The 16,910-nt window shown below is 36.4% G+C and overlaps 1 protein-coding gene across 4 annotated transcripts in view; it reads right to left on the reverse strand.

The window, feature by feature from the left end:
- The window catches only part of NEK11 (NIMA related kinase 11), an 83,607-nt gene that overhangs the window by 58,293 nt on the left and 8,404 nt on the right, over positions 1 to 16,910 (reverse strand). For all 4 annotated transcript variants that reach the window (XM_063408032.1, XM_063408011.1, XM_063408041.1 and 1 more), the window contains 2 exons: positions 8,797 to 8,962; positions 3,630 to 3,748 (listed from right to left, as the gene is read on the reverse strand). In XM_063408032.1, the coding sequence (XP_063264102.1) occupies positions 3,630 to 3,748; positions 8,797 to 8,962 (285 nt within the window). The remainder of the gene's footprint in view (positions 1 to 3,629; positions 3,749 to 8,796; positions 8,963 to 16,910) is intronic.

Genomic DNA, 16,910 nt, shown 5'->3' on the forward strand with positions numbered 1-16,910 from the left:
CATTAGAAAAAGGTTTGCACATTGGGAAAAATGAAAATTTTATTCAATATGCCTCCACTCATGTTTATAAAATATTGTTTATAAATAATTTGTTCTCTATTTGACAAATTATGTGAGCAATACACATACACTCATAAAATACATCAGTAAGGAAATTAAACTAAGGTGATATTTGTTATTCTTTCATAAGTATATATATGTGTGTATATATGCACACACACTTTTACAGAAACCTTGCTGTGTTAATTGAGATTCATAAGGACTTTTCTTACTATTAATCACACAGATCCTTTGAAAGAATTTGCTTTCACTGAATTAAGTTATTCTTGCACATTGTTGCTGAGAATTGGTGGATTTCAGTCTTCTTTTAATAGTACTCCTTTGTAGAAATATATTCACAGAATTTTTGAATCTGAAACTTTTCTGAATATCTGTTATTTTAATAACAGGTATATTGAAGTAAAAGAATGATCCAGAAAGCTTTCAGTAGCATATTATTTGAAAAGAAGATAAAAAAAGATGTTTGGGTCATATTAGTTTGAAATACAATGTAATGCTACTGTAATCTTGCAACATATTGATGAAATGTTATGTATTTTATTTACATTGCCAATAATTATAAGATGCTTTCATATATTAATATGACAAAGAAATATTTGGGGTGATTTTTTCAGCTTTCCATGATGATATCTCTCACTGTAATGCAACTTATTCTCCTATGATATGTCTGAAGATAAACAAGGTAGCAGCTGAAATCTTACCTGAAAAGAATTCTTTAATACTAGTAAGAAATTAATATCAAGCCTGCACTGTAAACCCAGCTACAGAAAGAGAGCAACTCTTTTATTGTAGGAAAAGACAGACCTATAAAGGCAACATGAATTGGCTGGGCTCCAGCAAAACTTTACTTGATGGACAGAGAAGTGATTATTGAGTAGCTGTTCTGGGCAGAAATTAACACTTGAGGACAGTTTCAAATCTGGGCTGTAAATATATCTGTGTTCTGTAGAGTACCTGCCTGCTGGCTCCTAGTCACAAAAGGACAGGACCAGTCCTGAGCAGTGGGCAGCTTCCTTGAATGAAGCTTTGCCTGCAACAGAATGAGCTGCAAGTGAAGCTGAGGGAAGCTGAGGTATATCACTGCACAATTAATTTCTCTTTTCTCTGTCTAAAGAACTCTGCAGAAGAGTGAGAGGTTCTGTGTAAGTCTAAACCCTGTATTATCTGCTGTTTGCATAAAGAGTAACCTTATAAAAATCTGTGTTCATAAATTCTTCATAAAGATTAGCAAAATGAGGGAAACATCCTGGTCAGTCTTATTCAAATTGAGGTTAAATTAATCAATGGCCTCATTGTCTGATTGCTGTGGGATTAATTTTGTGCACTTACATGCAACGGGCCATGTGTACAAGAGACTACAGGATGGTTTCATGCTAAAGGTCTCCATCAAGATAAGACCACGGAACTGTGTCGTCTCTCTTTTATTTCTCCCTTTCTTTGCATCAAAGACAGATAAGGATTGAATCTGTTTATTTCTAGATAATTTGGTTTTCAAGTTTCAAATTTTAAATAAAATTAGATTAAGTTTCCAGCATAAGAGTTTTCAAAAAGTGTGGAAGTTCAACTAAAGTTGTGCAAGAAGGACAAGTGAATAGTCTATGTTCAAAACCATAAATAATAATTTTTGCTGCTCTGGAAAAAAAAAATCTTCCATCCACAGCAGCTGAGTTTTCTTAGGAATGACATGGGGAAGGACCAACCCACAGGCTGTAAACACTTTAAGGTTCAAATTCTAGGGAAAAGCTTTCTTTGCATTAGAATTCAAATATATTACAGTTTTTTCCATGTCAGTAGAGAAGAAATCATGCATGACTCCTCTATACAGAAACAGAGAGCTGTTATTACGTTTTAGTATTTCAAATTTCTGTAGGTAGTTTTAAATTCTTTTAAGCCTAACCTTTTCCACGTAAGCTATTGCTTGACTCTATACTAATGAGAAAAAGGTTGTATTTCATAATGTACATACAACCAAATAACACAAAATACAAATAAATGTCAAGTCATTTGTAAGTGTCTGGAGAGGTACTATTAGCTATTATAGAAAAGAAGAAAATAAAATCCTGTTTGGAAAATCAAATTGCTTTAATTGGAGAATTAAATGACTTCTCAGGAAAGCAAATTTTATATACATATTTACTAAATAAAGTTCATTTTTAGGATCTTATTTGATTTTAAAGATTTGTTTGAGAACAACTAGAAGATAAGTAAAATAGAGAGAAGAGATAAAAGAGGCATAAGGAAATATGGAAAATGAAAGACAAAAATAATAACTCACAGAATAAAACAAAGTAGTTCAGTTGGAAGGGGCTTACAATCCATCAGCCCAAATGTAATGTTTATATTATTATGCTGCATTATTCTGCACAATGCATCTTCTAAACACATACTTTAATGAGCAGATTTCGTCAAAAGGGAACTTTCCAGGGCACCAAAACTTTTAATGATAAGTTGTTAAATTGAGGTTCGAAAGAGGAAAAAAACTCAAATCACACTGATAATTCAGTTAAACTGTCAGGACTTTTATTTCCACTTCCCTCTGTCCTTTTGGCCTGAGGTGAATGCTGAAGAGCACAGCATCCCAGGAGAGTTCTATTTGTGTCCTCCCATCACTGCCAGCGCAGCATTTCATGTACAAGCCCTAGATAAATTGGCATTTAGGAACAAAAATGCTCTTGCCTCTTCGGCAGCACTTCACTCTGCCCTTTTCCCTCTACAGTCTGACACTGGCAAAAACTCATTAGGCATCCATCACTTTAGGTCAAACACGTCCCACACACTTTGCTTCACTTCAGCTCAGGAATAGTTGTTCTTGACGACAGGTGACCTCTCTACCTACTGCTTGCTTGCACCTAAAATTCAGGCAAGCAAATTTTGCCCAAGCCCTGCAAAGGATGATGCAGAAAGGGACCAGACAGGCATTGTACATGTCCAGCACACTGGCAATAAGGGAAGTCTTTCCATCACTGCACTCAGCCTATCTAAATCACACTGCAGGCAAGAGCTACACTCATGGAGATGACCAGGTTAGTATTCATCTATATACACTGCCCCTGCCCCAGTCATGTGTGATCTCCTCATATCTGGATGACCTGCAGTAATTTTTAAAGTTAATCTTTGATGTGCTGTTAAGAGTGACATCTCTTTTCAAAGAATGCATGTATGTAACTCCACTGATTTTACTGGGAGTCCATGAAGCATATATATTGGATGCTTCACATTAAATATGTGCAGGATATGCTTCTTGACTCCCCTTTAAAAAGATGACTTTGTTTTAACATTTTAATCCATTTTCTTCTAACAATATTGAACTATTTCCACTGTGCTCTGTTTTCCATTTGGCTCTGAAAAAAGTGTGTCTAAGGCTGAAAGAAAATTAACATGGTCCTGCTAAAAGATGCAAGGCACAATGTTCCTGTGGGGTACATAATTAATTACACTTGACATATTGGACATAAACTAACTATAACAGTTTGGTGAACAGAACTTTCATTTCTGTTTGAATACCTCCAAGTCAGTAAGTCCATTCACTCCCCTCCCAAGCCAAATGCTCTCATATCAAATGACTGTACCTTTCATGCATATAGTTGACTCCGAGTAACAACTGTATAAACCAGTCTATTACTTGACTTTGAGTGAACATCTTCCCAGAATCTTTGTACTCTTGAATTTTAAAGTCTAGATCTCCACCCTGAAAAATATCACAACATATTTGTACATTTAAAGTAAGTTTTCAAAATGCTATCTCCTTCATCATAGTACAGGACCTCATTTCCTTAGGCCTTCAGGCATCCTATCATGTAGATCTGTAAAATCAACATATGCACGTGAATTTTGAATTTTCCCAGCACCAAACACATACGCAAAGGAGGATCAAAATGGTATCAACCAGTCTGGCCTTGTAGTTTTCTCTTAGCATTACACAAGATCATCAAAGTTTCCAACTGTTCTTCCTTCATGTCACCCAACTTCAGCATCTGAGCTGGTCATCCCAAACGTTTGTGTCCACACAAAGGAACATACACCTGTTTAGTGCAACTATCTCTGTCATCTAGTCGTCAACCTTTGGAAGGAATGGATCATGTTGTGGAGACACTGTTTCTCTGCCAAATTTATGATGAGGGCCTACACTGACTGGCTATGATATAGACATTTAGGTAAGTAAAATTAATCTGCCCCAGTCGGTCTGAATATGTTAATAAATTTGAAAAAAAACTTTTCCACTCCAGTCAAACATTGCATACTCAAGCAATAGTCATTTATTTTGTTATAATAACCACATCAGCATCAAGGAAACCATGTTATTCTCTTAAGAATTAAAATACAGTCCCTTTAATTATGATACTTTGCCTTCTTTCAAACTCTTGCCAGGACATTTAAAGCCTCAAGAATACATAGCATGTGTTATTGTGATACTTCACTAAAACAACAACAACTGATCTTGAAGTAGCATATGAATGGAACAATGGGACACACAACAGAGAGTGCCAATAAACCAGATAATATATCCAGGAAAAGACTACCTGAAAACTGCTATCCAGAAATTTGGAAATACCAGTTGCACAACAACACAATGAAAGAGGATTTTAAGACTTCCAGGAAACCCATTCTTTTTGCTCAGAAATATACAGATGGTTGTCAGCTGATTGTTTATCCAGTTTACAAAATAAATTAGTTTTGTCTACAAGAATGCACACACATTAATGCCATACACACATAATGTATTGAGGTAGCTAACCCCAGAGCAAATGGACTGTGAGTTTGATTACATTCTAGTGACTAATTAGCTTGCATCAGGACAGCTTATTAGCCATAAATCATTACTTTTGCATTATACATTCTACATAATATCATAAGTTTTATGTGCCATTTACAAGGAACTATTTTGCCTGTACAGCTGTAACAGTACCATCACTTCCCACCATCATCCCTTTATTCCTCTGCACCGTTAACTCTCACCATTTTATGGTGTCTTCAGCATTTCTTGGTTTTCTGTTCCCAACACCAGAGTGCTTCGCAGTGCTGCTACAAAATAAGCAGATTCTGTCCTTTACAGATCTATATATTCATGTGCTTCTGATATGAGTTTACAGTAATTTCTATGGCCTTTCTGGTTCTAAGATACAGCATTCAAAAATGTGTGTTAAAACAAAGTAAATCTGTTTTGTCATCTATCAAAAATGTGTTCCCTGACCATGTCCTACAATTTTTTAATTGAAATGTCTGACTCATTTCATACACTAGGGAAGGGAATATGGGTTCAGCTCTCCATCTGCTGCCCTACTGGAGCCTGAGAGAAGCTCTTCTGGGAACTTGGAACTCTCAGCAGCTGCTTCCCCTTTGCAACTCCAAATGTTCAGCAGCTTCCTCCTGGTTGCTTGCAGTAGAGAAGAGGAAGGAAAGAAAAATTGTTGCTGGGTACTCCATTGCATGGCAGCCAGAAGGGCTGTGACCGAGTCTGCTAATAGAACCTCGAAAACAATGAGTCATTATTATAAAACAAACCGTTCCAGTCAGCTGCCCCAGACCATGCAGAGCCCAGGACTGAGGGGGTGCTCAAACATGTGTCAGCTGGCTGCTGGCCTCAGGGGACTGTGTACTATCCAGGTGAGGACAGATGAAGTGCAGAAAGCTCCAATGACTGTTTTTCCCTGTCCCAGTGTGCCCTCTCTCACAATAACACATTGCCATGAAAAACACAGAGAAAAATAAGTGCAGCACCTACAGAGTTACGGCAGTGAATACTGTGAAGCTGAGGGACAGTTCCTGCAAAAGGTCTAAGGAGAACAGTTGAATGATGCACTACATGTGCCCTCACCATGACTGCATAACCTTCAAGCAGGGAAGAGTGGTCTCAATGTCCTACAATTAATTTAGCCTTGACTTTGTGTCTAAAAGAAAGAAAGCAAAAACACCTAATAAAAGATATGCTGAAATACTGCTGCTGTGAAACTCTGAAAAAAATTGTTAACCCAATTTCACATTTTGGAAGGTCAGTCTAATGAAGTTCATAAGGAATTCAACAATATAACAAATTAAGTACATATGGAGTTTCCAAGCTGCAGTTTCTATTTAAATATCAGAGTATCAAACACACCAATAAGTTATTTAAAACAGCTTAGCATCTAGAGCTGATAACGTGAACAGGCATTGACTGCTTTAGTTATTCCTTTTGCTCAGATTTCCTTAGCATATGTGTACACACACCACAGCTGAGACCACAGTCAAGAGACATAAATAACTGTCTGGGGGAAAAGTACAACAAGTTCTGCCTTATAATACATTAAAATCATGCAATTTTTAAAGTAACTCTTTGTAAAAACTGTGTCCTATTGAAGTCAAATTTGTACTACAAAATGAAGTCCAAGGTTCATTAAGGCATTTTTGTTTGAAATCAGTCTTAGGTGATAATGTTTATACTACCCATAAGATTTTGATTTGGGGGAAGTGTCTAAGAAATTCAACAAGTAAGATCAAAACAGAACAAATACACTTTTCTATAATTTTGATTGAATTCAGTTGCAATAAAAGATGTCAAGCTGAGCCATGGAGACCAATGTTCTGTGTTTTTCTTTCACAGGACAAGGTTATAGCATGGGGCAGCTGCACTGGAGGCTCACTCTATGCTAATCACGCCAGAATGAACAAAGCACCGTGGCTAATGAATAAGTCACAGTACTTTGGAGAAAACAGAATAGAGCTCAGGGGGGTAGTTCCGTTTCCATGCCAACATAATGTGTGCTCTTTGTTTTGAGTCTGCCCAAGAGTAGCAATTACTGCCAATCTGGTAATTAGTCTATGCATGAGAAACTGAACGTACTAGACTTCCAAGCAAGGATCAGGTAGCACTGTATTTTTCTCATTCTCAATTTATCCATGGTTTAAACAGGCATCCTTTAGGTCAAAACACCCAAATCCCACCACATACAAAGGCAGGTTATAAACAAGTAAATACAGAAGTATACCTTCTGGAAATACTCCAACCAAAACAGAAAAGAAACTTTAAAGCACTGTGTGCAACTTTGCTTTGTACTTATCCTTGTCTGAACATCCAATGAAACATTGTAATGGCTTCAATTCAACGATACCACAGAACATGTCTTTTGGGGAAAAGTCAGAAGCACATCCTGGATCAAGTATCATCCCGACCTCACTTGGCATACTCAAAACTGAAAAGATTCAGAGCATAGCCAGTGAATCCATTTCCTCTTCCTTCACCTGCCTTGCTGTAATACATTCTCACCTGTTTGAGGATGTGACTCCCAAATCCTAGGGTAACTCTGTACCAAAACACTTTCTTTCATGCAGGGTGATTTATATTGCCTGCATAAAAAACCCCAAAGCTCCAAGGGGTGATGCTTGTGATTACTCTGCTATAATGCTCTTTCTTACTTATCTATAAATTTATGCCAAATGAACAGAAGAGTAAAAACCAGTGGATAGATAAAAAACACTACAGTGCTCCTGAAATAGGCTCCTTTATTCCTACATGTTTACCTGATCTGGTATTGGGCCACTTTGTACTGCTAGTAGAGAGCAAATTATGCGTGCATGGGAATGGCTAGAGAGTTAGAATAATCCTTCAGCCCTGAGGTCTGGATTTCCTCAAAGAGTTGACAATATTTTCAAACCCCAGCTGTCAGACATTCAGGGAATGGCACAAAAAGTTCTGCAGGGGTGTTAAAATACTATGTGAACAAATACTTAGATTGTATCACAGAACTGAACATTTCAGATTTAATTTTTAAATATCCCAGAAATAAATATACATTTAATGTCATCAAAGAAAGCTTCCAAGGATAAAATAAATGACAGGAATGCTACTTCTCTAATTATTCCCATGAAAATTAAATTCTTGAAGACGTGTGATTAGTTAAGTCAAATCTGATTTGTGTATAGGTAACCCAGCAGTCTAAGCTCATTATCTTCCAAAGCATTTCAGCATGTCTAGCAGAGCACAACTGAAGTTTGCTTCACAGTTTCATAAAAAGATCACTTTATGTATGTAGATTTTTTTTGAAAGAGTGCATCTATATTTAATACAAAGTAGGCACTTGTTTTATATAAACTACTAAAAAACTGGCTTAAATATGCTTAAATTCTTATTTGAAAGCTTTAAGACAGATTCCAGCAGTATGTTCTTTAACCAAATGCTGGAGTCAAAAAATTAATGGTAACTATACTGTAGAACATCTTGCTGTAATATTTGTTGTATCCACTACACTCTGGTCTTTGACTTACACTGTTTTTCATTTTATAAAGCCAATGTTGCTGCCAAACTCATCATCCATGTGATCAGGCTTAAGCTTCTTGTAATCACCTCCAAGCCACGAGTGAGTTTTCCCCTCCTCATTTATATCCGGTTTTACATCGTGCCTCCATGCCCGCAATCTCATCCTCTCTCACCTATCAGCAGCACATCAGACAAATGGTACAACCTTCCTGAGTTCTCCCACAGATCTGGCAGTGTGTCTGCATTTAAGTCTTTCTTGTAGCACTTGTAACACCGAATGAACTTGCACTTAATATTACTTATTTCTTCTTCTGTGGTTTATTTGTCTACGAGTCTCACATGAGCAGGTAACATTCCTTATCTGAGAGGAACACACCTAACAAGTAGCAGGTGATGCCACAAGCAACAAATAAAGACTAAAATTCAAACTAAAACATTTTATAAAATGGCTTCTTGGAAGACCCTATTTTAATACATACATTTTTTTCAAATTTCTTCAGTCTCACCTCACAATACTCAGTGATAATGTAGAAACTATCTCGCTCCACAAAGCTTGCATAAAATTTGACAATGGCTGGATGGTCTAATTTGGAGAGTAGTTGTGCTTCCAGATTTGCTTCAACTGTTTCATTAGGCTTTAGGTTTCCAACAGAGATTTCCTTTAGGACCTTGCTAGAGGGGGAAAAAAAAAAGAAATCTTCATATTAATAAAACTAGAAAAATACAAAGATACGTAACATTCAAAATCCCTTCCAAAAGTTTCCTTAAATGCAAAACAGCTCCATTGACCAACTATTGGCAACATGAAATGATGAGGAAAATATGGGTAAACAATGAGAATGCATTAAAAATCAAACAAATATGCTACTCACCATATAGATTAAGCAATCTATTAAAAATATTGTTTTCAAATATTTCTCCCACTAATTACCTACTGCACTGTTTTCTTTAGAACATGTTTTCAGTGCTATGGATTACTGCATAATAAACATAAACAAAAAATCAAATCTAAGTTATTCCAAACCCACTCAGAGCATATGGTCAAGATTCATATATGAAATAAGGAGTAGCAAGAAACTGCATATGCAGCTTCTGCCCAAGTCTCTCCATGGTGAATTTCCCCAAACTTTTGAATACATGAAAGGCAAGTTTCAGACTGAATGGAAGCTTTCACAGTGCTTTTAGTAATTTCCCCATTCAATAGAGCGTGGTTGTAAAGTTACAGTAGTTAAACATGACAGTGATAAAACTACAATAATTTACCTTATCTAAGGAGAAAAAAAAAAAAGCTGTGTTTCTTTATGAGAAAAATTTTTCCTAAGTCTGAACAAGCAGTTTCTGCCTAGCAATGTCTGAATTTTCGTATAAACTTGCCTAATCCCCATCAGGAACTGTGATGTAAAAACCATGCCCTTTGATCTGTTTCCATCTCTGCAGACAAGCTTCATGGAACATAGGCAATACCCCCTGTAATCTCTTCATCTTCAGCTGACATGGGTCATTACCCCTTCCTTCATGAAAATCATGTCACAGAACTGACAACCAGGATGAGTCCTTGTTAAAGACCACTTAATAAAAGTTTTCTGCATACCCAAGACAGCAATAAAAGCTTGATGTGTTGATGTGTACAGATAGTTTATCATCTTAGTCACTCAGTGATCTTAATGCTGTCGTCAGCTGTCAGACAAGATGACAGGTGGTTTTCTTATTTAAATTAATTCCCAGAATAAGAAATCACAAAAATATACTTCTTGTAAATAAGATATTGGTTTTCTGCAACACAATTCTACTTCATACCCACAGCTGGAAGGCATTTGCTTCTAGAAAGAAAACTTCTGGATGCAATCAAGATTAGGCATAGCTGCATGCCTCTGGTATATGCGTGTACTGTATCTCTATGCAGATAAGGTTTGATTTTACTGCATTAAATACGAAGAACCTAACTAGTTTTCATACTTTCTGCAAAGCATTTGATAATATTTTGGTAAATACACTTAAAAATTTAAGATATGTACTAAAAAAACCTCTGCGTTAATTAAGTATTGACAAAGAAGTTATGCCAGACTCTCAGAAGCCTCACAGAGAAAATGAAGAAGTCTCCAGATCTGAAGTGGCTTTTTTCTGTTAACTTCAGAAGAAAAACAAGGAAAATTAAAGTCTGCAACCAGAAATTCACCTATATAAATTAACTATACTTTTTAATACATGAAACACCTAAAGAGTGCTCAAATTCACCCTACCCCATTTCAGTATTTACAAGTAAATCCCACCCGAAGAGGCAGCTAAAATTGGCACATTCTGTGCTTTATAGGACTCCTAAGATAACTCAAATTTGGCACCCCTGGTGATAGGCTGATAGATCCACAAATAAAAGCTTAGCAATCATGAGAAAACAACAAACATTTCTTAACTAAGCCATCCTGACTGCATCTCCTCTCTACCAATAAAATCCAGCTCTGCATTTTGAAGGAGAAAATGGGTTTCTGTTTCTATGATCCAACCTGCATTTTATGGTTGGCTAATAATAAAGAGTGAGCCATCATTGCTGATAACTCAGAAATGGTACTAGTACATCATCTTCTGAAAATCTGCTGAAAATTTGCCTGCATTGTGATATTTAACTATTTTTTGTAAACTGTTTGAAGTATTTTGAACAAGTATTTTGAAGAGTGTTACATGAACACTCATTCTGGATCTTGGGAATAATATACGCTCTGGTTCAGATTTTACCAAGACTCCATCTGGAGTATACAGAGCCACCTGAAAGTTAAGTTTTTTCAAAAAAAATCTGCCCCTATATTTTCTGCCACTTAGGTTCAAGTATTAAGCAGGATTTTAAAGGTCTAAAGTTGTTTGCGTGAACTAAGAAATCATATGAACACAGAAAATAGAGATTTAGGTGGCATATATAGAAAACCAGGTAAAGACACAAAAATGTGGATATCCTCCAAATACAATATTTAACTACTGCTTCTGATAGAATACTAAATGAGATATGCTAATTTAAGTTATTATAAGTTTGATTTAGCGTAGAATACAACACAGAAGCTGATCATAGAAATTTTATTAAATATTAAAGGAAATGACCTTTAATACCATCGAGTCCAACCACAAACCTCACACTGCCAAGTCCACCACCAGACCATATATCTAAAGATAAGATAAAATGTCAATGAACACACAACAAGAAAACATTATTACAGAAGCACTAGCAGATATCTTAAATACAGAACAACGGCCTCTGGATTTTAACTGATTTTAAAAGCCTCACAATTCAGTCAATAATGGAAACACACTTTAAACTTTATCTTCAGCTGGCCACAACTGAACGGGTCTTGCTGTGAAAGCATTCATATCTGGAGAGTAAAAAAATCCAACTGTCACCATGTACATCCATCCTGGAGGAAGCTGGGCCTGGTACAGGCCACAACATCCATCTTTCGGGGTGGGAAAATAACATGAGAGATGAGCCCACTCCCTCTTCCCAAAATACAGAAAGCAACATCTTTCTCTGGGAACACTTTTTGATTTCCATCAGCAAAACCTTGCTGGCATGTGCTTCACACTCTGAAAAGCAGCCAAGCACTGGGTCTGAAAGTGCAATAATGGGGAGCAAGTGGGGCTAAACAGAGCAAGAGAAAAACAAACATGAAGGTGGAACCTGCCAGGATTCAGGCTCACCCTGGGAATCCCTTTTTGAGCTTTACTAGTCACTGACAATACATCACAGCAGTGTTTATCTCAGGCTATTTGCACTGATCTAAAATTGAATGTTTTACAACCCATCTGGTATTTGTTTACATCGGTGACATACTTTATTATTATATAATTTGGTTTATTGGATCAGATGCAATTCTTAAAAGGCAGTGCTTCTCAAAATGCACTCTGTTTATTGAGCAAACTGCAATATGAATTATTGCCCAGGTAAATTTTCTTGCTGAGAAGGAAGTTAAACAAATGTAACTCTTTTAATGTCAAGAATAAATAGGTCCAATAAAATAACGGAAAAATTGTCATCTAGGAATATAAGATCAAAAGTTGAAGCTTTTAATTAAACAGAAACGTCATTTTACACAGGCAGTTTTTCAGTTAACTGCAGTTAATTATAATTTCATTTAGGTTTTGAGATGCCACTATGGAGAATTGTAGCATAACCCATAACTGTGTGCTCTATTTTTATCCATGCTGACCTTTGCAGCACTACCCCTTCACCTGGTAACTCCTCTGTACAAGGACTGGGTGTGATTCTGTAAAAACACATCACCTCTTACTGGGTCTGAAACTGGATCTGAAATTGGTCACAAACAATAAAATTAAAGGAGTGCCTGTCTAATTAAGGATGCCTTCTATTCTACTTATCAAATGGCAAACAGAGAAGGTACAGCTCTCTGCAAAGAGGGACCAAAATGAAGAAGTGGTGACAACCTTCTAGCAGAAAGTTTGCATAAAGGTTCTACACTATTAAAACTGTTAGGGGAATTTGGTAACAAAGGCACCATGTGCCTACAGACAGGGTGAAGTCACCCACCATCACTACTGCTTCTTTTTTGCAGCTGACAGCTTAGCAACAAAAATTCAAATAGTCATTCTTTACAGTTTATCCATCATTTCTGGAACACCAATGTCTACATGGTCAGATAATTTTAAGACATGTATCTATCTGTTAGAGAAAGAGGAAGCTGATGCAACCATGAAATACAGTAAGTCAGAATACCCAAATCAGTCCTGCCTAGAAGAATTCTTGGTTTTAGCTAAGGAAAGAAACACAGTAAATTAGGAGCACTTGATTTCTGTGGGAAAATCAAGAGGATTAGCTTACACTTCCAGTGAAAAGCAAACAAGTGCTGTTAGGTATTACTCCTTACATATACATACTTACCCATTACCCAAAGCATTTCAGACCCAAGTATTACTACGCAACTTCTAAAATTGAATCTTGGCTTCCCATGCCCAGTGTGGATTTATTAGTAAGCCAAAACCCCTTTTCAATACCAAGTATCGATGCACAGCTTCTTAAATCAAATCCTGCACTTCTTTTGTTGTCTCCCTGGACATTATTGACTTCCTAGTAACGCCAGTCATCAGCAACTCGTTTTTTCTCTTCTCCAAAACATCCTGTTCACACTGTTCATGAACATCCACAGACACTGAGAACTAATCCCTGACTTAACCACTACGAATTCAGTCACTATGTGAGCACTGTAATATCTGCAGATGAATTAAATATAATTTCATTTTTTGAATAAGCACTTTAACTAATTTAACCTCGCTTTAATATCTTTGAATGACAATGAGATTTCTTAAATTTGCAAGTGAAATGGATGATTCACTTTCCATTTCCATCAGCAAGTCACAATTATAGCACGTACAAATATTTTTCAAGATGCCAAATTTTCAAATGCTCTAACATATGCACTAACACTGAATAGGCCAACTCATGATGAAAACAGTTTATGCTTATTTGAAAATTAACAGTCCCTAACTAGTATCTCAGAAAATATAGAATATATTTTCTGGAAAGAGAATACTGCTGAAATAAGTTAGCCTCCAGGAAGACAACTTATATCATTTTCTTCTGCACTGAGCAAATTCTCCTTCATACAAAGGGGCATAACTTAAATTATTTTTGGTCAACCATATGTGACAATTTTGGAAAAAAATAAGTAATTATAAAGCAAAGCAGAGCAATTGTGTTATCTTCCACAGAACTAAACAAGTGATTAAATGAAATTATCTATTTAGATATAAAAGTGCATTTATTGTGAATAATTCTTTGGCATACTTTGGGTAGTCATCTACATTGATTAAAAATGACAGAATAAAAGTAGGCATTGATTAATAAAGGAAGAATTTTTTTCTAAAGCCACATTTTTGAAATTAGAACTTTTTTCCTATAGAAAAATGGAAAAATAAAATCTAAATACATTTGTAGTCTATTCATATGTTTCAGCTCTAAATCAAATACTAATAGACTGTGATTCAACAGAAGAAATTTGTGTCTTAACAGAAAAATTACAAAAAATGATGATGAGGTACTGACTAATACCTGTGAATGTACTTATATTTAGCAATACTTTATGCTTACATGTTGCATTATCCCCCTCTACTGTTCATCCAACCTTTTTCCTACAGCCCAGTCTTGCTTAAGAATGCAATTTAGCACCCTAACCTAAAGGGGATTTTTGAGAAATACAACAAGGACTAAATAATTGGTTTATTCCCTGTATTTTTGAAGACTTTCATCACACAACAAATCTTCCAAACCAGCACTGTGATTTCATTACACACACAATATACTTTAAAATTAATTGCTCTCTGCTAATTAACATTCTCTTTCAAACAAGAGGAAACACCATTACAGAACTTAAGACTGAATGCAGCATTTTGTCTTCAAGCTTTTTATTATGATTAAACATCTCATAATTGTCATGTTACAACTCTTCAACTAGTAGCCTTGGGCTAGAGCATCTGCCAAAAAAATTTTACTTCTGTAAGAATTAGTTTGAATTTTTAAATTAGATGCAATTAGAAATTTTGAAGAAAGACCTTCATATCATGATCTATATTCATCAGTTCACAGCAAACAGGCTATTTTGAACAATAGGAGTTTTGAAGGGAAAGACATGCTAAAAATTGCTGTAAGAATGCATTCCATAAAAATTCAACTAAAACACTTGTTAATGCCAAATTTAATTTAAGTATATTTGTAAGCAGAATTATGTTCCTTTCACTGTTGCAAGGATATTTATGACAACAGTATTGTCCCTCCAGTGGAACTAATTCCCAAAGGTAATTTAAATAGTAATTGCTGCAACATTAATGAGGAAAATTCACTCTCCCTACATGTCTCTTTCCATCAGGCATCTCCTTCAATGTTTATTTCTGATATGCATTCAATATCTATAGTACAAAAAAAAAAAAGAGAGAAGCGTAGAAAAATATAAAAGCATGGTTTATAGCTTTACAAAAGCACATTACAAGATAGTCTATAATCAAAGGCAAAGGGAATCAAGCAATGCTGGGGAAATGAAATGAATATAACATCCCTTGTTAGATAAAATCCTTTCATACTTTTAAGCCCTCCTGAGTATGATTCTCTGATCTTAACAATCAGTGAAACACATGCAATTCAAAACTTAAGCAACTATCCAGCGAGATTAAAAGGTTTTAGAAGGGCACACAGTGGATGCAAGGGAAACAATGAACTAGGAATTGCAGTTACTAGTAAGTCATATAAGCACAACAACAAAACAAACCAGAAAAGAAATAGGGAAAAGTGCATTGACTGTCCAGCAAATCTAGAATTTATTCCACCCACTGCAGCCCAGTTTTATCATTACAATGTTCTGAATGAAAGAAGTTCAAACCACCCCGATGCAGACTTATGAGGAAACACATTGCCAGCAAGAGTAACCCATAAGAAGATACAGGAGACAGGCATATTCATTCCCCATTTTCTTACTAAAACTAGCTTACAAATGCATGAAAACTAGTTTCAGCAAAATGAATGAGACAGAAGTGATCTCAAGGCATTTGTTTAATTACAAAATCATTAAATTCTGTGTCTGCCGTGCATCTCAAAGAAAGGTAATTCACCAATAATGCCTTAAGCACAGTTCTCCACCCAGTGTTGAAAATGTGACTTGTAAACAATTCTCAAAACGATAAGCTAAACCAGCAGCACTGCTCACTGCCCGCACGTCAGATCAGAATGTGGTGAGTGCTGCAGCACTGAGCTCCTGGGAGCTTGGCTTGTTGCGGGAAAAGATTTATTGTAAACCCAAGTAGTATTTCCTTTAGTGCATGCTGCCTCCCACTTACATATGTTAAAGACCTAGTTAGAATCCTCCCCAGTCAAATGGACCAATAATGTAAAGGTAGGCTGCTTAGTTTAAGAAAGGTTTATTAAAAGGAGAGCACTAAAAAAAAAAAAAAAGAGAAATACCAATAATGATACCACCAAAGCTTATAAAGGTGATTGAGCAGATGTAAAAGTTGTATCAGACAGCACTGAGGGGGATTTCACAGACACCTGTGTTACACAAGCCAAACAAAGGGTCTCGACATGTTCCAGTATGGACCTTTTGCTTCCAAAGAAGCCACAGAATGCTGGGGTTTATGCTTTTGAATATGAGGGAACTAGGAAATTTAACACAGTAATTCCCTGCGCAAAGGACTGCAGCATGGCTGTGACTTTAAACCGCCAAATCCATCACCAGCATGGGCAGGATGAAATCTTACACCTTGTGCTTCAATGCCAAGCCACCCTGCAGCACCCCTAGAGCCTTATCCAGCACAGAGGCTTCCTAAACTTTCTTACATTGAGCTGGAGGAGCCCTACTGTGCCATGCTGGGTTGCAGGAAAAACTGAACACGTACAGGGATGCAGGAGGTAGGGTCTAAAGCACCTTCCCACATGGTTTCCTGTGAGACCTGCTTTGGGTGAGCCCAAGGTTATCAAACTTGTCTTTGAATCAGGATCATACTGGCCTGCACTAGAAATGACCTGAAACCATTGTGGTCATAGCTGGGACTGCCTGCTAAATTTGAAGCAAAATATTTACAGTTTCATTCCCTGGCAACCTCCATTGCAGGCGTAGTCTGGAATAAAGTATGAGAG

The sequence above is a fragment of the Prinia subflava genome, chromosome 1, assembly GCF_021018805.1.
Source record: "Prinia subflava isolate CZ2003 ecotype Zambia chromosome 1, Cam_Psub_1.2, whole genome shotgun sequence".
NCBI classification, from domain to species: domain Eukaryota; kingdom Metazoa; phylum Chordata; class Aves; order Passeriformes; family Cisticolidae; genus Prinia; species Prinia subflava.